The following is a 23,354-nucleotide window of genomic DNA, read 5'->3' as shown; positions in this document are numbered from 1 at the left end:
AGATTATACAACCTATTCCCTGAAAGAAGTTATTTCCTTCTCGAAACAAGTTAAAAACAAATTGAATGGCCCATTAATCATGGGGCATGGGGCATGTATGTCTATATGCGCCTATGTTTCACCTCTGTTCTTACTTCAAACTGTTTCAGTTTGCTACCAGTGAGTGCTCACTTAGTAGTAGCTGAGTTAAAGAAAGAAATCAGTACCCATCTGTAGCTGGAGACTACTATAGCTCATATAGCATAACCCCATGTTAGCTCTGTGTATGTGTTTCCAGTGAGTGGAAAGCTGGGCAATGCAGGATTAAAATGGCCATAGTTTTCTCTCAAAACTGTCAAATATTTCTCCCTTCAGTGTTGAGGAGACACAGCAGGGGTCAGCAGACAGCGTGGTACACTGGGAGCCTGGAAAACCACGTTCTCTTCCAACCTGCTAATGGTGCCTGTGATTCCCCATGAGAGTTTTGGCTGGCTAGTCTACTGAGAAACCAAGACATTTGGAAAAGAATAGTCTCAGATTACTCATTCATAGCATGTGTAGCACATTGATGCTTGGGTTCCCAGTGAGTTTGTACATTTTATTCTAGCTGAATTACTTGGTTCAACTGGGTGAGTCAAGTCCATTCTGTCTTTTTTCCCCTATTAGGATGATGAAGTAAATGCTACCACAGAAAAAGATATCATCCTGAATTGTAACTCTGCGAAAGGATATCTATATTTAATTCCACGTGCTATACTTCCAGTGGGAGAACTCATTTTGTCTCGCTTAAAGGACTGTCTGCGTGGTCCTTTTTAATAGCAAGCCCCTTCCATGACTGAGGCAAACTGGGAACAGCAGAACCAATAAAACCAATTTCATTTTCAATCACTATTTAAGTTAAGATTACAACTCGCTAGATTGTTTTACTAGATGAAAAACAGCTCTATTCAGAGAAAGATGCTTTTAAAAACTCCTTCTGGTAGACTTACAGGAGGAAAACAAGGGAAGACTGAAGCTGCAAAATCAGCCTATACCCCAACCTCACCCCAGGCACTACTCCTGAACATACTATTTCTTAGCATGTAGCTGAATTTGTATAACTGCAGGACTGACCTTCCTGTAACATAACATTTATTTTTAATAGTTAAGTCTTGAAGGATCATACTATACTCTGAATATTTCTTATTTTCAACAAGGACAGGCAAATCTGTTAAATAAACAAGTGTCTGGTAACTACTAAGTGACAAATGTTCTTGTGAATGTGTTTATATCAGAATTTATTCTCACCACAGAAAGACAGCCTTTTCTTTTGCCTTGCAAGGAAGTAATTATTGTTGCACAGTTAATGTCTTTCTACTGCAGCTTCTGCTGGTCATCACTGACCTCAGGAGGATTTACAATAAAAATACAAAAAAATTCCTCCCATATTTCTGAAATACCAGCAAAACTAATTCCTTTTTCTTCTTCTTAGAAGTAACTTTTCCATAGGTAACCAACTTTAACCACATATGCATGTAAATACACACACAAATGGTTAAATCAAAATAAACCTTCACAACCCATTCCCTAGCCTGTTGAATGTGGTGTGAAATCCTGTATGGTCTAGAGCAGGGGTGTCAAACTCATTTTCACCAGGGGCCAGATCAGCCTCTCGGTTGCCTTCAAAGGGCCAAATGTAGTTTTAGGACTGGATAAATGTAACTACTCCTACTGTAACTGCCCTTTGAAGACAACTACGAGGCTGATGTGTCCCCCAGTGAAAATGAGTTTGACACCCCTCGTCTACAGTTTGGCCTAGAAATGAGGTTATAAATGAAAAATTATGACCCATCTCAATTACCAAACTAAAACAAACAGTTGTGAAACAGAAGGCATGCATTCTGATAGAACATTTTACAGTAAGATAAAAACAAGTAATGGTATTTTTGCTGATAGTACCAAAACTCAAATGTTTTGAAAACTCAGTGCCATCCTGCCTCTCCCTCTCTCTTTTTTTTTTATGGAAAAACACCAATTAATATTATGCAAGTCTTCTCTGCATATAAAAAGTACCACCATCTTGAACCACATGCTGTGCAGTAATTGCTAAATACTCGAGTTATTCCAGATATTATATTATCATCATATTTTGCTAGACTGAAGATAAACACAAGACAGAGCTAAACCAAATGAAAAGCTGAAAGAAGACTGGGATAAAATACAAAACATGCAAAGCATAATTTCTTTTTTTCTGAAGCTGTTATAAAAGTATAAGAACTAAGAAGTCAAGAAAGCTCTGTGTGTTAAACACTTCTATAGAGATGCATGCATTTAAAAAAGGTCCGGCAAGTTAGGTGATTTGCCAAATTGGTATTGCATATGATTTGTGAGACAGAGAGGAAAAACAAACATTTGTGAACACAACACTTAGTGAGAGAAAAATCAAATGTGAGTTTAAGAAAGGCACCATAGCCTGCCCACCACATCCACAGCAAATGCCTTGAAACTTTTCCTTTAGAATTTGCACATGCCCCTGTGATTGCTGTGTTGCATTTCCTGGTGGACATTATTAGAGAGAATGTGGCTTCTGTTGATACCCCAGCTTTCTGCACAAACACACCAAGTGCACACTGAAAGGCTGAATCTCCAGATGCCCTAAACCAGTTCTTCTTACAAGGCAGAAAAGACAAGTGGAGCCACTATTTGTTTTGGTTGTAGTAGAAGGAGGATTACTTTAGCTAGGTTTCACTGGCCTATTTTGAGTGCATTGCAGGATGCTTCCTTGACCAGACACAGGATTTAAAAAGAGAATGTTGTACATTGACTAAGGCTGAAAGGAGGGGGGGGGGGGAAATAAATTAATAACAACTAAAAATCAAGCAGCCCAGGGAATGTACTGTAGATGTCTCCACGGAGTTAAACCTCAACAGGACAATGGTGGTGGATTTGTGCGTGAAAGGGAAAAAAAGCCCCAAGGCAATCTGCCAAATTCTCCAAGTCAGATTCAAGTGCTGGCCGCAATGCATAACCCAAGGTGCTCTGGCTGCCACACTTCAGCATGTTAATTATGTGCCTTCAAATTAGAGACCAAAAAAGCAAGGAGAGCAAGTTAGTAAGTATCAGCCTAGTGATCTATGTTTTCAGCAGAGGCGGAAATTGCATCTAATGTTAGCAGTCGCTTTTGTGGCTGTATACATAGCCATGTTTGTATGTATACATACACAGAGAGGTAGATTTTTTTTTTGTGTGCAGAAGATATTCGAACAGTTGATTATTTCAGAGCAGTACAGCACCGGAGAGCCAGAAGTTAGTACGGAGAGTGATGGTAACGCACAGAAAGGGAGCGTGGGAAGGTTTTAGAAGAGCTCGCAGGACAGAGGTGCTCCGCTCTTACCCCATTACTCTGGGTGGAGTGAACTGACTGCTCGCTGGTCGAGGAGCAAGTGCTCATGCGGTCTGTGTCCTTGCTGTGTGAAGAGTGGCGGTGGACCTGCCGCTGGAGGGAGTCATTGTCCCCAGGGAAAGTGAAGGAGCCAGGGCGGCTGGCAGGGGATGCTGGGATGGAGCTCCAAAAGGAGCCCTTCTGCAGGGGGCTGCTGGGTGGAAAGGTTTCTTTGCCAAAAGGAGAAGGGAAAGTCGTGGAGAGAGGAGAGTTCATTGGTGAGATGGCTCCTGGCCTTGGCTTCCCAAGCGTCAGTGATCCTATGCTGTTTCTTGAGCGACTGTCCTCTGAGCTTCCACGTGAGTCTTTCTGGGCTCCATCAGCTGAGCCAGAAATGTTTCCCGCTGTCTTCCTGGGACTCTCAATAACTTTCATCTTGGGAATCTGCTCAGCTTCTCTCTGAGGACCGTCCGGTTCTGCATTGGGAGGGTGCCTGTCTGGCTGGCTCAGGCCAGTTTCTAAGGAGGTGGTGTAGTGTGGCAGGGAGAGATTGTGAATGGACATACCTGACATCTTGTCTGCCTCTGCTTGGGCCGAGGCTGCAGAGGAGACCAGGACTGGGGAATGGTGTCTGACAGGCTGGGGGATCCGGGATGGCCGGCTGCGGCTGGAGCTGGGGATGCCACTGCAGCTGCTGGGGCCGCTGCTGTTACCGCCGCTGCTCCCGCTGCCGCCTCCACCGCTGCCGTGGTTCCTCTGGTACTCGATTGGGGACGTCAAGGCTGCACGGGGGGCAGGAGGGGAGGCGATCGGGGAAAACAGGGCAGGAAAGGGGACAGGAACAGTTTAAAACAGGCATGTTTACTGACATAAGGGGAGTACTGTTCAAATAAGATAAATTCCCTTAGCAATGCAGGTCATGCTGTAGACCTCAAGCCACTTTTCTGTATCACACCTTAATGACCTGCTATATGTACCTCACTTAAAGAAGAAAAATCTGAAACCAGGGAGAAGTCTTTTCCTCTAGGATCACATTATCAGTCAGCAGCCAAGCTGGGAAAAAAGAGGTGTGACTCCGATTTCTCAGCTTTTTCTTTCACCCACTAAAACTCTTTAAAAGAAAAAGTCTAGAATGGTGCAACAACTGATGCATACAAAAATATAGCAAGAACCTTCCAGTGTCACAGCAGACACTACCATCTTCTACTGATCTCCTGCAGAATCTTAATGTTGTTGCCACAGAAAGATGTGACAACAATGGCCATCAAAATAACACAAGCAAAATGTACTCTGAATAGATGCTTACAATTCCCCTTGGGTTTAGCCTTTAAAGACTTGCATTTGTTTAAAAGGGGTAACACAAGCTCTCCACCTCAACGGATGGTGACAATCTTGATTCACTCCTACAAAACATTTGGAAAATTTCACCAAGAGAACACCATGTAAATTCAGACTACCACTCTTATAATAAATACTAGCATCTGTTCTGAAGCAGAAATGAGGCTCATATCCTCCAACTGTTCTGTATTAGCTCAGAAAAAAGGAAGCTTGCAAAACATTTCAAAGCCAAGAAACAACTGATGAGAGAAAAGTAATTCAATTATGAACATTTGGCAAGAGGAAATCATTTACCGTTTAAAAAGTTGCGCTGGTTTTCCAAAATTTGGTTAATTTCATGTATCCATAACTGGCGGACTCCTGGACTGGCAGAATGCAAAATAAAGGTCTCCGTGACATCGCCCGTTCTTGATGTTAGTGCAAATTTACATGGATCGCTGTCCACATTTTCCTCCAGGGAAAGGCAACTCACCTTCATGAAAAAAAGAGAGAGTTTACTCCATGTATTTTATGAGAAACATACCTCTAAAATCTCTTACGTAGGAGCTCAGAGTCAGATCTTCAAATGATGATCCTACTTTCCTTTAGTAAAATAATACCATGAAATGAAGGATTACAGTAAACTACAGATTAGTGTATACACTAATTAGCTTACTGATAAACTGTGCCTGGACAACCTCTCAGTGGTTACTATGGCCCAATGTTCTCCATTGGCCTTAACTCTCCGTGTCCTTTAAAACCCTGCGTCCACTGTGGAGCTCTACCACTGCCCCACACTGAAGGCTTTTGCTGCAGAGACAGCAATGCCCTGAAACAGACTGTTCGCCAGTGCTGAACAGGATGCTCAGGTGACATGCAGAGTACTGAGACAAATTAAAAGAACCAAGGTCCATGCAAAACACTGCACCAGGAGGGCTGGTGGGCACTAAGATCAGTAGCTTTTGTTTCAGAGAAGGCTTGAAGTGGGAACAAACACTTTTTTGTTTAAGGGATTTGCTTGCAGAAGTGTTGACATGTCAAAGAAGGTGGCACTACTTACAGATATTACCTACACATTTGAACTTATTTCAGCTGAAACTATGTAAAGAGTTACCTTTATTTGCAATGTCATGTACACACAGCACAGAGCTGAAGACTAAACTCTTTGTGACTGCTTTTCCAGCTTCGTACAAGAACACCAGTTTTGGTATGCTTCACATGGGAAGCATCAGAGTGCTGGGATCCAAAGATTTCCATTTATCATCAGAGTGAGCACAAATTCAGTAGGAAGTAATTTCGAAAAATGGCTGACACCTCCCCATACTTTATGACTGCACATCTAGATGTCACTAGTGACTTCACACTGAATCAGAAACTGTTACCTTAGCAGAGATTGTGCAGGGGACGCAAAGACTCACACACAACAGTTACCTTGATGCTGTTTTTAAACAAGAATCCGGGCATGGAGAAACCTTTCTTTTTATCTAGCAGCTCACTGAAAATGACAATCTGCTCAAACAGGAAGACTCGTCTCTCCTTGCATCGTGGCAGAAGTCCCGTGTCCTGGTCTGTAACCAAGAATGTGTCCTGGAGCAGGAGCTTACCCTGGGCTACAATTTTTCCCTAAACACAGAGGCAAGCAGAAATACATTTAGTACAGTTCTTAATTTTTTTCCTCAATGCTTTTGAGTAGATGCTCGTGCCAAAGTAGTTTTGTGTATTTCCCAGTTTCTGAGTGTCACTGATCGTTATACATTCATTGATCTTGTTATACACAAGACATCCTTATGCCTTTTCTTAAAAAAAACCCCAAATAGCATCAAGAAAGAACACCCAAAAATCCACCCCGCCCTTTTTCAATCCATACTGTAGTTTGAGGCTTACTAACACTTCATCTTTCTAGTCTCAATAACTCCTTTCCTGCCACCCCCAACACAGGAACTCATATATTCTTCTAATGTCTTCCAACGTGCTGAAAAGAGGAAGAATTCGAGTTCATGCCTGCATCACAGAGCAGGAGGTGCTTTGCAAGTAGAGCTTGTGACTTTAGCCTGGCTAATGCATACCACTTCAATAGCCAATTTCCGTCTCTTCTAGACTTAGCAAAACAAGGAAATGGGCTACAGTTGCCTCAGGTACTCTGCTGACCATAGCAACTCCTCCTTTGCCTACACTGCTGAAAGTCAGGTCTGTTCACCTGCTGATAACCGATTACTTCACTATTTGGAAAGTCATTAATCAACAAGGGAACTGTAATAACATCAGTGCTTCTGAGATTTGCAGGAGGACTTACCTAGTGTGGCTGACACAACAGGCAAAGCTTCCCAGGAAGAAGTCCTTGGCAGGGCTAAGACTTACGACTCTTCATTCACTGCTTTTTGCACCAGCTAACCAGACAGTGACAGAGCACCCTACCTCACTTCTCCCCTCAACTCTCCCCACAGCATTAACTGTTAATTTCTGGAGAATCTGACAAAAACTCCAAGCAAAACCTCAGCCAACTTACATCAAATCCTTGCAGGCGGCCAACATTCATCATGTCATTACATCGTTTTGGTACTATACACATGACCTCTACAGCTCTCTGTTCAAAACAAATAAAAAGTCAAAGCTTTATTTTCCAAATGAGTTAGCAGGATAAAATTTTGTTTCATTTCCTATGTTTGCTTTAATACAGAAATATGAAAAGTAAACACTTATAATCACATTCTCAAGAATATCAGAAAAGGAAAGCAACTCTGTCAATACAAGTAGAAGTTTCAAGTAAAGAGCATCCAAATCACTAAGAGAAAATGTCTCAAGTACCTCTAGTTCTGTTGTGTCGAGGTTAGCTTTTTTAGAGTATTTGAGGAAGTCCTGAAAAAGGAAAAAACAATAATATGAAGTTCTTTTCTCATCAATCAACAATGAGAAATCTTAGAAAATCTGCATTTGCTACCCTGTCAGACGATGACAGACTGCAGAAGACACAAAGAAAAATTATTTTTAAAGTTTCTTACTGCATTGCATTCACCCTCTTAAAGATTTATTAACTATTTTTTATTTAGATCATATAAGAACATGCAATAAAGCAATGACCTCTGTGATACACAGGGTCACTCTTCAGTAAACATTTATGTGATATCATAAAGGTTGCAGATGTAACTAGAAAAGTTGGGATGAGTCCCAACAACTCATATCACATTTACATCTGAAAATAGTTGAGAGATCCCCATCCCCTTCCTATGACATGGGTACAAATTCTGAACATCTTCATGCCACCGACTGAAGTTTCTCTCATCTTTAACTGTCAAAAAAGAAAAAAGGCAAAATTCCACCCAATCTGCCTACTGCAATTTTTATAACTATCTGAATATGCTCAGAAAATAACCATACTACTTTGCTTACAAAACTGGGTTCTGTTTGGCAGAAGGGCGGCAAATGATCAGCAATATTTAAAAAAGAAAACATATCCATTAACACGTACATTAAATAATTTATCTGAACATCACTTTACCTTTAGTAACAGCTGGTATTTCATAATTCTCTGCACAGGTTTTATTAGCAAGTCCGTGAGCTGAAGTCTGTGGCCCAGGCGTTGCTTTAGATCCTGAAGGTTGTAAAACAAGCATTTTTGTTTGTTTGTTCAGTTAGAAACAACGTTGTTCTGTTTTGTTGAGTTAAAAACACAGCAGGATATATCACTATTAATGGCTATCAGAGCAGAAATTGGCAAAAATCAGAGCAGAACCTAACCTTCAGTTAGCAAAAGCCAGAAACCTTCCCCTATCAGGTTTGTTTCCAAAGCACTTCCCCCTCCCAGCATCTTCCATATATTTTTTTGAAGACATTGTATAATGAAAAGTTATTTTTCAATCACAGGTTGTATATAGTCTATTTTTGACAGTGATCTTCACTCATCCAAAACTGTAATTTCATATAATATGCACTGTTACTGCCTGAAGCTAGTAAAGATGAGACTCTACTACTTAATTGTATAACTGTATATCTAAAATTTAGGTATACGTATACCTAAAATTTAGTATTTTTCCCCATAAATTAACACATCTCTAGGAGCCTGTATCAGACTTGAGAAATCATAACAGACATGGCAAGAAATGTGTGCTGCCTTTTTTTTTGTCAACAGATCTGATAATGCTTATGATTTGTACACACCCTTCAGCTTGTATATATCCTCTATCAGAAACTTACCTCAAAAAACGTATCAATGTATTCTGAGACAATGTGCTCAGACTTTGGTTTGTTTTGGCAGTAAACTATGTACATGTGCAACCTTCTCTCCTAGAAGAACAAAGAAACAGAATGATACATCATCATCAAGAAAAAAGCATGCCAGACTGAAATGGAGTATTATTTTAAGAAGTACAGCTGCTCAAAAGCATGAACTTAAATAGTTCCTTTTGAGGGAAAGAAGCAGCTACATATGCAGAAATTACAGACCTGAAAACACACTTATTTGTGAAGATCATGATGATTTTGGAAAGGCAACATAAGTCAGAAAATTGGCATAGTTATAAATACTCCTGAACAACAGGTGTTTAGAGATGATAGCTCAGCAGGTCCCATAGTAAAATAAAGCAGGAAAACGGTTTTATTTTTCTTTTAGCAAGAGCAATGGATGGAGCCTTTGAAATATAATATTTGTATTTGATTTTAATAATCTGATTATTGTTCTAATATATTAGAATAATGACCTCCTGAGAGCAGTACAGAGCAGCTAGGAGAAACCTCTCAATCTTCTATTTAGTATTAGCTGTCCTATTGGAGTTTGAGTGGAGATGTACGTGACATAGCCTGGAAATAGTGGTTGTAGCATGGAAATGGTGGTGCTTGTATTTTTTAACCCTGATTCTGTATTTTGTGCATGTGCTTTTTAACACCAAGATGACAAAGAAAAAGAGAGCATAACTTCTGCCTTTAAGAATAATTCTTGATTACCAGCCTTGCTGGTTAAGTAACACAGACCTACCATATGCACCTATTACCTACCCCAAAATCTCCCATATCATTTTGCTAGCATTAGTTTGCTGTTAGAGGCTTTGCTGCTCAGAGACTCACGGAGCACTGACCAGTTAAGCCAAATAGAATGCAAAAAAGGAAGAAATAAGATGGAGATTAAAAAGGACACAGAACATAGATTAAGAGCAGGAACTGAATTGTCATGTTCTTGCCAGAGGATGTTATAATAGCATCACAGCTTGCCTTTCCATCTGGAGTGGTAAGGATGTCTTACAAAGACATCTAAGTTACAAATATACCAGGAGAAAATAAAACAGCAATCAGAAACAGGGAGAGTCACTCCCTCCAGGTTTCCCATTTTACCGCTGTGCCAGAATTCTCCCCTTGTCCCATGCCTGTTGTTTTTTTTTTTTTTTTTCTTTTTTAAATAATAATAATCCCTCAGAAATGAAACAGCTCATTCCTCATAATTCTTCTAGGAATTATGCCTGGCTTCCAGTATTACTGTTCCATTCATGTTTGGTTCTGTGCTTTTTTGCTACCCTGGTATTGACTTCAAACACAGACTGCATGAAAAATCTGAAGCCCATTAAATCTGCTTTAATCCAGTCTGTCTTCGGTCTTGCACACTTGTGCAAACTATCATATTTAGCTGACAAGTTTCTCTTCTACTGTCTTGCATGATTTGGAGTACTTTGAGACCTCATCTCAAACAGATATTAAATGGCATTTCTACACAGACACCAAAATGACTGATGAGTGGCATGTCTGATGTATCCTGCAGTGTGATACCCAGTTTCTATATAAGTAATTAATTTGATTTCTTTCTGAAGTGTTATAATATCCACATGTATCACATTGTATCACATTGTCATTCCTTTTAAAAATAAACAAAAAGTATAAATACAGGGACTTGTATAAAGCTATAAAGGGTACTGTGTTGGACTGAAATTAAACATCATTAATTTCTGGCACTCTCAATTCCTTCCACAAGTGAAGAGGGAGGGATCTCAGCCACTGCTGTGATTCTGAGAAAAGGAAAACATACAGAACTGGAATGCACAGAAACCAGTAGGAAGAATGAGCTGCTTTCCTATTTTTGGTTCCTATGTTCCATGTTACTGCATGGATACCTGGGATTAGAAGATGGGTGTATCTGGTCATATGAAATGAACAATTTCCTCGCACAGAACTGGAACTGAATTGAGAGACAGGGTCCACATTCATATTTCCTCTCCGCAGCATGACACGGGCAAGAAAAACTAGATTATTTACTTAGTCTCCTTGTAAGCTCTTAAAATCTAGCTCTCCACCTCTTACAGTGAGGAATATTTTACAGCACTTTCTTAACTGTGTTGTACCATAGATAAATTCATAATATTCAAACATGTTGGTCAGCAGCAGGAATAGGGCTTTGCAAAAGATAATGTTTGCACTTACATGCTTAACAAACAGGGATCCCAGCTTTTCTGGATCTTCAAGGCACTTCTCCAACTCTCCTAAAAAGAAGCTGAACATAAACAGAAAAAGTACGTGTTTTTTTTTTTTTTTTCTGATAGCACACACTATTGCAACAGGTGACTGCAAGGCAATCAAGCCTTACTGCAAGGTCCACTTTGTGTCCTGTATCAGCAGCTCTGGATACTAATGTATGTCCAAAATAGCAATGTTAACAGTGTAATATTTTAATACAGATTTCCAAAAGGACACACTGAATCCATGCTAAAATGAAAAAATGTTGGGATTCATTAATAAGATTTTCTTGTTTCATATATTGATTGAAACTTTTTTCCTTCCTAGTCTGAATGCCTGAGGGGCTCATATTGGCATGCTAAACCCTACTGAATTCTTTAGACTGCATTCTTAAATATAACATTTTTGAAAACAAAGCCTCAAACAACATAGCACCTTCTGTACATAATACTATAGATTCTCAGTTGAAGCACTTGGTATACACAAGTATCCTTGTTTAAAGGAAATCTTCATACCAACACTTGTAAGCTGAATGTACAGTATCTACAATGCAAAGCACAAGACCAACTGTATTTACCTTGTGTATGAATATTTGGGTTTAAAAAAAATAATTTCTTAAAGCCAATCTAGTATTTTTTAGGTAGAATTGTTCAGCAAGTGATTTTCAAGTCAATACGTACTCTCTGTGCCAGTCATAAATCTGGTGAATGTTTCCAAATACAATCTTGTCTTTGCCTTTCATGTCATCGGGTACACCATCTTCCTTCATAAGCGCCATATAACCCTGTAACAGATCAAGGAAATACACTGTGAACATTTTAACTTAAAAGAGGTGAGCTGTCTTTTAATCCCCCTTTTCCCAGAAGTTTCCCAAATTGCCCATGACAACAGCTTGCCTGGGACACAACCACAAACCAAAAAACTGCTCTATAATAAAGCATAATATAGAGCATAGACACAAAATATCACAAATTGGCTTGAGGTTGTCCACACAACACTGCCCAGTACTAGAAAGATGAATTCTCTATATCTAATTTAGCCTACATGAGCAGGCTCAAAGCATAGAGCCTTCTACAGCCCTTTTCCTTCTTGCCTGAAGCAGCTGCGAAGCTTTGCCAGGTAGGGCTGTTACCAAGTGCAAGTCAGACACACTGAATTGGCTTCTGTGCTCCTTTACTCAGTGTTTCTTACTCCAGTCATCCACACTAACCGTACACCAAAGTGTGCTGGGGAATGAAGCAGCTGCACTGCATATGGGACTGCGCTGCATGGACTACTTACTGCTTGCGGTATGAACAAACCAAACACCAAAAAAATGAAACATCAATTCTATGAGCAAGCATTCTGGCTGCAATGAAGTTCCTTTTACATTTTCCTATAGTCTCCTCATTTTTGGTGTATCTATCGACTTGTCTCACTGTGCAAATGTATCACATAGTTAGACCCGTCAGTGTTTTTAAATTTTGTAATGTTCATGCATCTCTATTCCTTCCATTTTTTCCTAATATTTCTATTCTTAATTAGCAAAGTTGAGTTTTAGTTTGCAAAATTTATGATGTCTAGCATTTTCACCAGGAATTATTTTGTTATTTACAAAAATACATGTGTTCATAGCCTTCTAATGCATCCTTTAAATGTTATAAAAAGACTATCACGATGTTGATCCCTCCCAGAGTTTAATAATTGAAATTTCTTAGGTTGAAATTCACTGTAATGCTCATTCTTTCTACTCTTCCAAATGTATTTTGTTTGCAGGTGAAGACTAAAGAGAGATGTGTGATGTTATCTCATTTTACACAATGGGAAACTAGGAAGTCTAAGAGAAGCTGAGCAGTAGGAGAGGAAGCAAGTCTTTCAAATCCTGGATAGTTCCTCTACCTGCTGAGTTACAATGTTTTCTTGAATTTAGTTGTGCTAAACAAAACCATTTAGTCTAAGATACTATTAGACCAGAGGCAGTGATGTTAAAAAATTACTAACTACACTCCTCAGAACAATAAGGTGCACACAATAACAACAGGAAAAAGACAAATGGCATCTGCTGCGGTATTTCTAATCTGTTAAAACCCTGCAGGAGGGAAATCTCAGAATGGAAACATTCACATTTTCAGTTTCATCCTGTGTTTTGTCTTGAAAAAACTGTGAGGTTCAAGCTACACAGCCGGTTGGTACCACATTAACAAGATCAATAGAATGAAAACCACCATACCTCAACTACATAGCCCAGATCTCGTACATAATCTCGCTCTGTCTCCACTAATTCCTGTAAGACGTAGCTACAATGGAAAGAAAATGGTGAACACATATTTCATTTAAAAAATGAAACATTCTTAAAGAGGGTTAATGGCACACAGCTTTTCGCATTTGCAGTCACATATGTTTGATAAGCAGAGCTGGAACAGAAGAATCAATGCACATTCTTTCTAAGCAAGATGCTGCTTTGACTTTGGAAGCAGAGCAGGCTTATTTCTGTTTAGCTGAAGTCAGATGTTTTCTTATACATGTCATTAAAATTAAACATTTAACCATTGTTTAAAATAAATGCTACTATGTCTCTGGTCTGGAGACTCTTAAGTATAGGAACTGTTATTTCTACCAACAGATTTAAATAACTTTGAAACCAGGCATGTTTTTGTTCTACCATGGTAACAGAAATTAAGAGTGCGATGGAACGGAACAAGGGGAATGACCAGGTTTTTGAAGCCTAATCACCCTCTAAACATTTAAAGATCAGCATCTTCTTGCTGAGACTGACATGTGACAAAAATCAAACACAGGTATAACTAAAATGAAAAATCAAAGGAAATTGAAACTGTGCCCGTTTAAGAATTTTTTTCTTTGTATAATGTGACCGCATGCTTGACATGTAACACAAGTCCTACCCCTTCCAGATTAACAGTTTCTGCTGCCAGTTCAAAATACACATTTTGAAAACATTTAATCTATCTCTTCAAAACATTGTTAAAAGAGGACTGAAAATGTGGTCTTACTGTCGTCTTTTTAAGGAGCTGGATTTCCTTTCTTCCATCTCATCTATGGGTGACGAGGAGGAGAGAAGGGAGTTATCTGAAGGGTTGAAGGATGGACTGCTGCTGTCACCTTGATCTACCAATAAGGAACTTGGACGGTCTTCCAGGGCCTGAAAAGGTGTTAAAGATAGACAGCAACAATGGTTTATTTACCCTTTATTCACAGGACACATTTACATGCAGCTGTATGTGGGAACCTATGGGAGATCAATTACTGCAATATAACTTGGCTCGACATGGTCTCAAGCTTCCAGGAAACCAGCCAAGAACTTGGCTTTCCAGGAGAGATAACCTAACCTTCTAGAAGCACATTTGAGATGCGTCAGCTTTTCCTTCACAGGAAAAGAAAGGAGTTCAGTTGGTTTAAGTAGCAAGAGTGAAAAATCAGACTATCCTGCTCAGGATGTAAGTACCTCTATGGTGGAAGCTACACAGATGTGAACTTCCTTGCTGCGGATCACATTCTATGTGTCATACTTTAGTTCTGGTATATGGATGTCTTTAAAGCAGATTCTTTAGATGTTACGTTTTTTATTACAACAGAAGTGGCATTCTTTGTCAGACATTTTGTTTATCAAATTAACTAGCCAAAATACTGACTCACTGAAAAATAATGACTTCTACAGTCAGTGTTACTTTTGAGCTTCATGACAGTTCAGATCCTAGGAAAGAGTCCCTGTCTCTTCTGCCAGATACACTGTCTCCCTTGCATGGACTCCAGAGTCTTCTGTTTGTAAAAAGGATGGAGAAGCCATGGGAGAAATAATAGAAACATGCTTTTTCTGTTAATTCAAGCTCATAATCTTGGATCAAGCTAGAGTTATGTATCACTTTTTCCTTGAATGTGATACAGGCTTTAATGTGAGACACATTTACCTCACCAGGGTGGGGTTCAGCTGTAATCTTTTTTGTTTCCCTACAAAAAGTAAAAACCCACTAATGATGTCACTAGCCCCAAAACCAGGAGAAGTTGATCCTTGGCTTAAATTCTGAAATGAGAACATCTCCACCAGGGACTATATGCATAGATCATGAAGTTATATCCACTGCTAGCCTGCCTTAAACACATATGAATTGTCAAACTTTCCATTTACAAAAGGCTGCTTTGAATTTTCCCACAGATTATTTCTTATTCACCCTCCTGGTACAATGGAATTAAAAATCAGTTAATACTCTAAGAGAGTACAGAAATAATTTCTTGCAGTAATATAAGTGAAGTGTAAGTCTTTCTAAATGAGGAAAATGGAAATTCAAATTTCTCATTCTGAAATTCCAAGCTGCTTAAATTTAGGGAAATTTCAGCCTCTGATAACACGGAGCTGCCGTGCTGCAATTCTCTGTAGTCTCTGTAGAGTTTTCACAGTAGCACTTCTACTAAGCCCAACAGGGTCTATGCTGCAAAAGCCAAACTTAAAGGTTTTGAGTGAATTACAGAATTGCTGAGGGACCTCTGAGAACATATAGTCCAATCCCCCTTCTCAAACACAGTAATCTAGAGCAGGTTTTCCAGGACTAAGTCAAGTCAGATTTTGAATATGAAGGATGGACTCGCTGGTATCGCCCATACTCCCTTATTCTTTGTTGATGAGCATCTTCAGAAACAACATTTGAAAACAGAGAAATGTAACAAGTTGACACAAATTCCTCTTACTTCATTTGTTAGCAAACACCTCAAAGCAAGAAAGGAGCCACTAACATACAAAACAATCCTTTTACTCTCTTACTTATTTCTTCATTATGTTGCCTAAAAAATGGCTAGATAGAATAAATGTCTCTGTGTGAGGGTTATCTGCTTTACTGTTGAACTCTGCAAGATTTGCTGTAAATTCAGTCCCAGAGACTCTTCTTGCAAAGGCCTATCAGGCAAATGGTCTTAGCATTCTTTTTTACTAACAAGACATTTTCTTTTTTAATAATAGGAAATACATTTTCTGTCTTCTCCCTCATATTTATTTGGATATTTTTGCTTCTCTACACAGCCATTTTCCTATTCAGTAAATGCTTTCACAAAAGAGGGTGTACAAAGCGACCTGTATTCCAATCCAGAAAGTGAGTTTTGAAACATGCATCAAGTTTTACAAGTCAAAGCTGTATGCCCACCATGGGCATGTGGCTTTTCCTTGAATAGCAAGTCGCGACTTGAAGACACAACTTATTTAAACACACGCATCTGCCAGTCAGCCTCACCATTTTGCTTTTGACGAGCTCTTCAATTGCACTGACTAGTTCTGCAGCACTGGGTGTCTCGGAGCTGGTCGGCCGCACCAGTAATCGAGAAGATGTCTGTGCAATGACACAAAGGAAGGAGAATTGTAGAGTTAGCTTGGTACTTGCTCAAGGATCAGGAGACCTCCTTCACTTCTCTGTTAGACAAAGGTACCTGACAGTAACTCTTAGTGTAATATAGCACTAAGATCAGCCTTTCCAACTTGGGTAACTGGAATTCGAAATTTTAAGTAATGCCCACAGAAGTTAAAAGCTGGGATAAAAATTCCTATTCCTACATGCAACAGGAATCAAGGAAATATCCTTCATCTTGCTGACTATGATAATGCCTGACAAATAGCTATAAAAATCACCTGAGCTGACCCAACAGACAACAAACAGTTTTAACATATTTTATTGTGGTTAAACAAAGCAACAACTGCAGAAAAGTAACAGGAACCGAAAAGACTTGAAATAAAGGAGGAAGCATCACTAAGCCAAGAAAAAAATACACCAGCAACTCAGGGGCATTTACTTTTCTAAAGGAATTGGGGTATATTGCTCGGATTCAGAGGGGAAATTGAGCTCACCATTCCTTGTGCCATCCATTTTCCCCAATGGTATGTGTAGAGCACAGAAGATCTCTGGCCTCATAAGGTATAAAATGCCCGTTTATAGATACAACTGAAGGTAAAAGGTGTTCACAGTAAAGGATTCTGGGAGAGGGCCATTAAATTCAGCCTCAGTAATTTGCAAACAGAGTTGTTTGCATATTACATTTATCATTAAATAACTGGAGACAGAGTGTAATATGAACCTTACTTCATATTACGAACAGCACAGTGAACATCATGAAGCACAAAGCTGTCCTGCAAATGTCTCCAACAAACTGGACAAAGAAATGGCACATATAATGACTTAACACAAGAAGTTCTGCCCAAATCAAGCATGGGTGTAACAAGGCTCCCCATAAGTCAATACAAAAAAAAAGAATATACAGATTTTAGGTAGTTTGCCTTGTATTTGTCTTATTCGGAAAGGAAAACGGGTTGGGTAAGCAAAGGAAATACTGACAACTTTAAATGGAAAGATAAGGGAACTGAGCCAAAGCAGAGACAGAACACAAGTCAACATAATGCTGCATCAGAGTTTACAAAAAGAGAAAACAAAAGGCAAAAATAATTAGTTTCACATTAACATAACTGATCTTGAAACTTTAATACTGCTTATCCAAAAATTAAATGCAAACAACTTGTAAACTGCCATCAATGCAAATCCATGAAGTGTGCAATGATTCTACTGAACAGAAGAATGCATACTGTGCAGATGAGCTCTTAGGAAAGAAAATGATTGTGTTATTTAGTGATATTAGACAAATTAGCATGGCCTAGTACATGATGTTTGCATGCACACCCAGAAATGTGCAATCCCACAGCTAGTGTGTCTTTTAGGCAACTCTATGCTTGTGACATCTGACTGTTGACCAGATTTTCCAAAGCTGTGCTTTTATGTGGGTTTTCACTTTGGCTGTGAAGCTCAGCTTAGCCTTATGAAACACTGGCAGTGTTGGAATCAGACTCTGGTCAAAGTCCCTTCTCTCTGTCATTGCTCTATGGGAATATATGGGGTGTGACTGTTGGTAAACCTTCAGAACTGGTTGGCTTCCAATCCATATGGGTATATCATGTATTATCTGAAAAAGAAGAAGCTGCCAGGCTGTGCAGATAAAGCCTGCCTGCTGACCTTCTTCCTCACGATGTACTCTGGGAGCAGAGTACACTCCTTGCCCAGAAAATAAGGAAAGGTGGAGGGAGCAACTGAACACATGTAGGTGGGAGAAGTTGCTGGAGCCCACAGAGGGCTGGGTGGGGAGGGAGAAGCCCAGCGAGCTGGGAGTTTCCCCCATTGAGTGTAGAGCAGGAGCCCCAGAGAGGAAGGAATGCTCACAGTGAGGTGCAGATGAAAGCCAAGCCTCTGAGGTCATGGAAAGGAGGAGACATTCCTCGGGATCCAGAGGAGCTGAGCAACCACGGAGCGTGGCAGGAATGCGAAGGAGGACTCCACCCAGAAGGCAGACGACCGGGAATTTGTCTGCAAGCCTTTTATTAATCAGTAAATCCATCAGAGCCAACCGACTTCTGCTGGGTAAAGCTTTGCTCTGGCTTCTCACTTCTGTGTTCCAGTACAGCGTGTGCTTTTGGTACTGTGCCCTGGTGTGTGGACTTCAGGGAGGCACACATGACCTCCCAGGCTGCCACATGAGGGGACATTTTTGTCTCACACCATGCAGTAAGACAGATATGGCACAAAAACAATGCACCTTAAATGAATCACGATTTACATGTTTTGAAAAATTATAGTATAATATTAACTGCACCAAATTTTTACTTCTCTGAAGTCTTTTCTAGAATGCCATTTAAGACACTTAAAAAACTGTCCCGAGATGTTTTTCCTGCAGTGAGTGCATTTTAACATCTTAAGAAGTGAAAAGTCAAATCTTACTGGGGATTTAAAGCTAGTCAAAGCCTCTTACTCTACTGTGATAAGGGTCTTACTTTGTATCAGAAATACAAAAGTAAATGCACACTAACTTACAAGCATATACCTTTATGCAACTGTTCTTACTGTGCAAAAAGAACTATATAAGCAAAAGCTGTTTTTCTCTGAAGAACTTTTTATAAGGCTTACATATAAATTCTTTTATATCACTGAAGGGACACGCAAATATGGCAGCTTATCAGCAGGAACTGTAGCATATTTTCACCAACATCATTTTTATTCTATTTCTAAACCTCAAACTGAGATTATTATTTTCTAGCAATAAACTATTATCTCAGATCTAAAGGCTGCCAAAATTTTGAAATGCTATTTTTACCTGTTTTGTTTCAAAAATATTTCCCAACATATTAACTCTCTCAACTCATATTTTACACTTTTTCAACTTGGAAAACATGTAGGAATTTAATGAAAATAGAACAATGGAGCCAGCCATTTTGATCCTAAAAATGATAGCTTCAGGGATGACCAAGATCCTCACTGAAAGGCAGTGGGATAAAAAGAAGAAAGAAAGGAAAAAAAAAAAAAAAGAATTCAACAAAATCAGCCAAATTTATCATTAACATCTGCATCACTGAGAACACTGAGTAACTACCCACAAAATTCACTAACGATGTTCATGCTGTAGATTACAATAGCTAAAAATTTTGAGCAGCAAAAAGGGAAGTAAACCGTGAATGTGAATATTTGCGGCACAAGTCCACACTGTTTCTACTCTAAAACCTTCTATTTCCAGGCTTGATAGTTGTCTCCTAACATTTGATCCAGCTTGAAAAGTGAAATAAATCTTCCCAGTGTATGAACATCACAATGTTTAAGAAAAATAGATAACATGCAAGTAGGATCGCCTTCATGCAGTTAACATCTATATCCAGAATTTCATCACTGATGCAAAATTTTTACCCTCAATTTTAATGTGCCTTTGCTCGTAAAAGACAGCTGGATCACTACCCTTATTTGGATACTAACTTTTTAGTACGCTTGTAGAGGAAAGAAAAAAACAAAACAAAACAAAAAACGGAAGGACGAGGAAGGACGAGGAAGGACGAGGAAGGACGAGGAAGGACGAGGAAGGACGAGGAAGGACGAGGAAGGACGAGGAAGGACGAGGAAGGACGAGGAAGGACGAGGAAGGACGAGGAAGGACGAGGAAGGACGAGGAAGGACGAGGAAGGACGAGGAAGGACGAGGAAGGACGAGGAAGGACGAGGAAGGACGAGGAAGGACGAGGAAGGACGAGGAAGGACGAGGAAGGACGAGGAAGGACGAGGAAGGACGAGGAAGGACGAGGAAGGACCTATGCTCCTGAACTGAGACTACCCAAAATAGCAGGGCTTGGTGAACAGCCTATGATCTAAAAACATTATATGCAACTGTTAATTTCTCCAGATAAACTTCACTTGTACATAGTATTTTAACTTCAGTATCCAAAGGTATGATTATAAAACAATTAAATTCTAATCACTAAATACAGCATCTGTTAAACAGAGGTAAACAGGCCTGCAAACACACAAAGCGGCCCATTTCCAGATTTAAAATGCTAGTAGAAAAATTTCGGCACTTGTGCTGTTAAAATAGAGATGCATTTAATTCAGTCTTTCCACAGGAAACCCTTTTGGCATTGTCTTAAGTGGTGTAGTGATTACTTCTGTCTACCATAAAGCTATATCACACGCATTACAGAGATTTTGGAAACAGAAGAAAGATTTGAACCAACAGAGGTCCTCTCAACACGTGAAGCCTTCCCTGATCCCTCCCCTCCTACCTTGTCATCCTGCGAGTCGGGCTGGAGAAGGCTGTGTTGCTGAATTGCCATGGGAGGAGGCAGTGGTACAGCATCTGCTCCCTCCTCACCCTCCTCCTCTCCGCAGCTCTGCATGCCTGAAGAGGACGACTTGGAGAGAGTGCCGCTGCTCAGCCCCTCGTTCCGACCTCTCTGTTAATGAAATTGAGACATTATTCAGCCTCTGTTATCCCCTCAGCAGTGTGAAGCTTGTTCAACACAAACTTTTCTTAAGCAAGTCTGTTCTGCAGTCTGTTCTCTCTCCCAACAAGTCAAGATGATCCTACAAACACAGTGCTCCTCCTCAACAGAGGGGAAATAAGCAGGTGCCAAAGATAATGTTTGCAGTGTTTGGTAAAAGCAGATGGGATTGAGATACTAAGAACAAGACATTCAGCTTGAAATTTACTACAGGAAAAGTGTTACTAAAGCCACGCTTGCTTTCCAGGTTGAGTTCTGTAAAGTGTCACATTCCTCTAACTTAGCAACTCAAGAACTTTTTATCTGAAGTACCACCCCTCATAGCAAGACTTTTAAAAGATATAAAAGACCCCTTATTACAAAGTATTTTGTAATTATTCTTTCTGTTCCTCTCACCCCTAAAACAGTGAGAGCAGACTGCTTGTATAATTTTTACAGTTGTGTTGAAAGACATTCCTTCCAATTATACAAGGAACTATGATTTCAATTAGCCAAAGTCTATTGTAACTGATCTCGCAGGATAATTCAACTATCTTTAAAGGAAGACAGCACAAGTGATTATTGTTTTTTCCTGTCTTTAAGACACAGGTCTTAGTTTTTTCCCCACTCACAGAACTGCAGTATAACAAATACTTTCAACACAATGCTACAACTGCATCACAGAAGGTCTCTTTCTACAGCTTGATATTCAAGGACAGAGGGCAATATTCCTTCCCAAACCACATTACCCAATTCATCATGCTGCCAAGTCTCTAGTCTTTTCTTTCCCTACATTTTCTGCATAACTTCACTGATGTTCTAACCTTGCAGCAAAATACGTTGGGAATAAGAAAAAAAAAAAATGCACAAAACAATTAATTGTGCACCGGAGACCACTTTTCTGTGTGATAACTACCAAAACTACTAGTCAGACTCAAGCATAGTAAAAGGGCGTAACTGTATAGAATGCCAGTGGCTGTATCCTCAGAAGCAGTAAGATGCCATTCATTTCAGCCTGAACCAGAGGCTGGTAAGAGAAGAGAATTTGGCTCTGTCTGCACCTAATTGGTGCCTTTGCCCATATGTGAGTTACACGATTAGAAGGATGGGCACATGTTCGTGGGAGGAAAGGAAACCTTCAGTAGATGTCCTTGGTGGCAAAATCTGGAATAGTTCACAATTTCCTTCCCTTCAATGAAAACCGCCATGTTTATGATTTCACTGATGGTAACTACCTCTTGATTTGAGGGGCCAGTAATTTTTCTGTGCTCTGCCTCTTGCTCAGGGTGTTAATATAGCTTTAAGCCGTTAAGCAGCTCTCCCTATATTTTCCCTGATCTATCAACAAGAAAAGTAAAGGAAATACAAAATGCCCTGATTATTCCCAGAACATGAAGCACCTTTACTCACAAAGCTGCTTTCCTGAGAGGGATAAAAGAGCAAGGCCAAGGAACAACTTTTTACTCCCCCATTTCTCTTTTTTCAATTAGAGATCTTTCTCCGCGGAGTGCTGCTAATACTCCCAATGCAGAAGGCCTCAAACCATGCCTGGCATAGGACTTACGCAGAGTACAGCAGTCATCGAGAATGAGCACACAGCACATGCCACTTTGCACAACTGCTGGACAGTCAACTGAGGAGACAACCTTCACCTGACAACACTTAATTCATCCGAAATCATCATAATAAGTCTCAGGAAGCTGCCCCAAATGCTTACCTCTTCAACAGTTTCATCTTGTGGGGTTGCTGCACTATCATCGGAGTCCTTCTGAGAGCCCGCATCGGCACTTTTGCGAACCTCTCTACTCTTCTTATGCTTGTGGGCCAGCTTTTTGACATGCCCGTCTGCTTTTCCACTGCTAAGACGCCTCACGGGACTGGTAAGCCATTTTCTCAAAGTGTTGCCGGGGCGCTTGGGGCCCGGGGAGCTCTGTGCACCGATCATGTGGGGCTGAAGCGATGTTACTGAAGCAGGAGGACTGGCATCATTGCTGGAGACCGAAAGGGAGTCTGAAAAAAAGGGCGAGGGAAGAAATTTAAAGCTGAAGCCCCGGTGAGAGACAAGGCAAATGACATACGCCATAATGGATATCAGATGGGATTTATAGAACAATTGACCAGTTTATTTTGAAGTGACTTGACCTTTAACAACACCACCACTATCAGTGTTCAAGCTGCACATGGCCACCCACACATAACTCCATTTATATGCTTACAACAGTCAAGCATTCATTAAGTTGCTGTGCATATCTCCAGACCCCCTTTTAATTCATACTTAGCACTGCTGATACTTACTTGATAGTGGATTATACTTTCCAAATGTTATCTAAATTTATGGAAGGATATACTTGTTTTTGCTTTTAATGTATATTGCTTTGCACATGGACATGAAGAGTAAAATTAATTGCCTCAGTGAGATAAGTAAATTACTTTTCAAACACCAAATTTTATTATAAATTCTCCAAGTACTTTCTTTTGTTATTATTTATTTCCCCTACCCTTGGCAAAGGGG

At 39.9% G+C, this 23,354-nt stretch overlaps 1 protein-coding gene across 6 annotated transcripts in view; it reads right to left on the bottom strand.

Moving 5' to 3' along the window:
* The window catches only part of TRIO (trio Rho guanine nucleotide exchange factor), a 256,340-nt gene that overhangs the window by 14,466 nt on the left and 218,520 nt on the right, over positions 1-23,354 (bottom strand). For 3 of the 6 annotated variants that reach the window (XM_082046521.1, XM_082046523.1, XM_082046522.1), the window contains 14 exons: positions 22,560-22,852; positions 20,645-20,815; positions 16,306-16,401; positions 14,080-14,228; positions 13,299-13,365; positions 11,770-11,873; positions 11,057-11,126; positions 8,849-8,938; positions 8,154-8,246; positions 7,463-7,513; positions 7,164-7,241; positions 6,089-6,280; positions 4,973-5,150; positions 3,353-4,122 (listed from right to left, as the gene is read on the bottom strand). In XM_082046521.1, the coding sequence (XP_081902647.1) occupies positions 3,353-4,122; positions 4,973-5,150; positions 6,089-6,280; positions 7,164-7,241; positions 7,463-7,513; positions 8,154-8,246; positions 8,849-8,938; positions 11,057-11,126; positions 11,770-11,873; positions 13,299-13,365; positions 14,080-14,228; positions 16,306-16,401; positions 20,645-20,815; positions 22,560-22,852 (2,402 nt within the window). Of the gene's footprint in view, positions 1-3,352; positions 4,123-4,972; positions 5,151-6,088; positions 6,281-7,163; positions 7,242-7,462; positions 7,514-8,153; positions 8,247-8,848; positions 8,939-11,056; positions 11,127-11,769; positions 11,874-13,298; positions 13,366-14,079; positions 14,229-16,305; positions 16,402-20,644; positions 20,816-22,559; positions 22,853-23,354 lie in introns of those variants that run through there. The other 3 variants (XM_082046525.1, XM_082046524.1, XM_082046527.1) reach the window with 3 other exon arrangements.

The sequence above is a fragment of the Streptopelia decaocto genome, assembly GCF_964273445.1.
Source record: "Streptopelia decaocto genome assembly, chromosome: 2".
In the NCBI taxonomy this organism is placed as follows: Eukaryota; Metazoa; Chordata; class Aves; order Columbiformes; family Columbidae; genus Streptopelia; species Streptopelia decaocto.
This window is presented reverse-complemented; position numbering and strand designations above follow the sequence as displayed.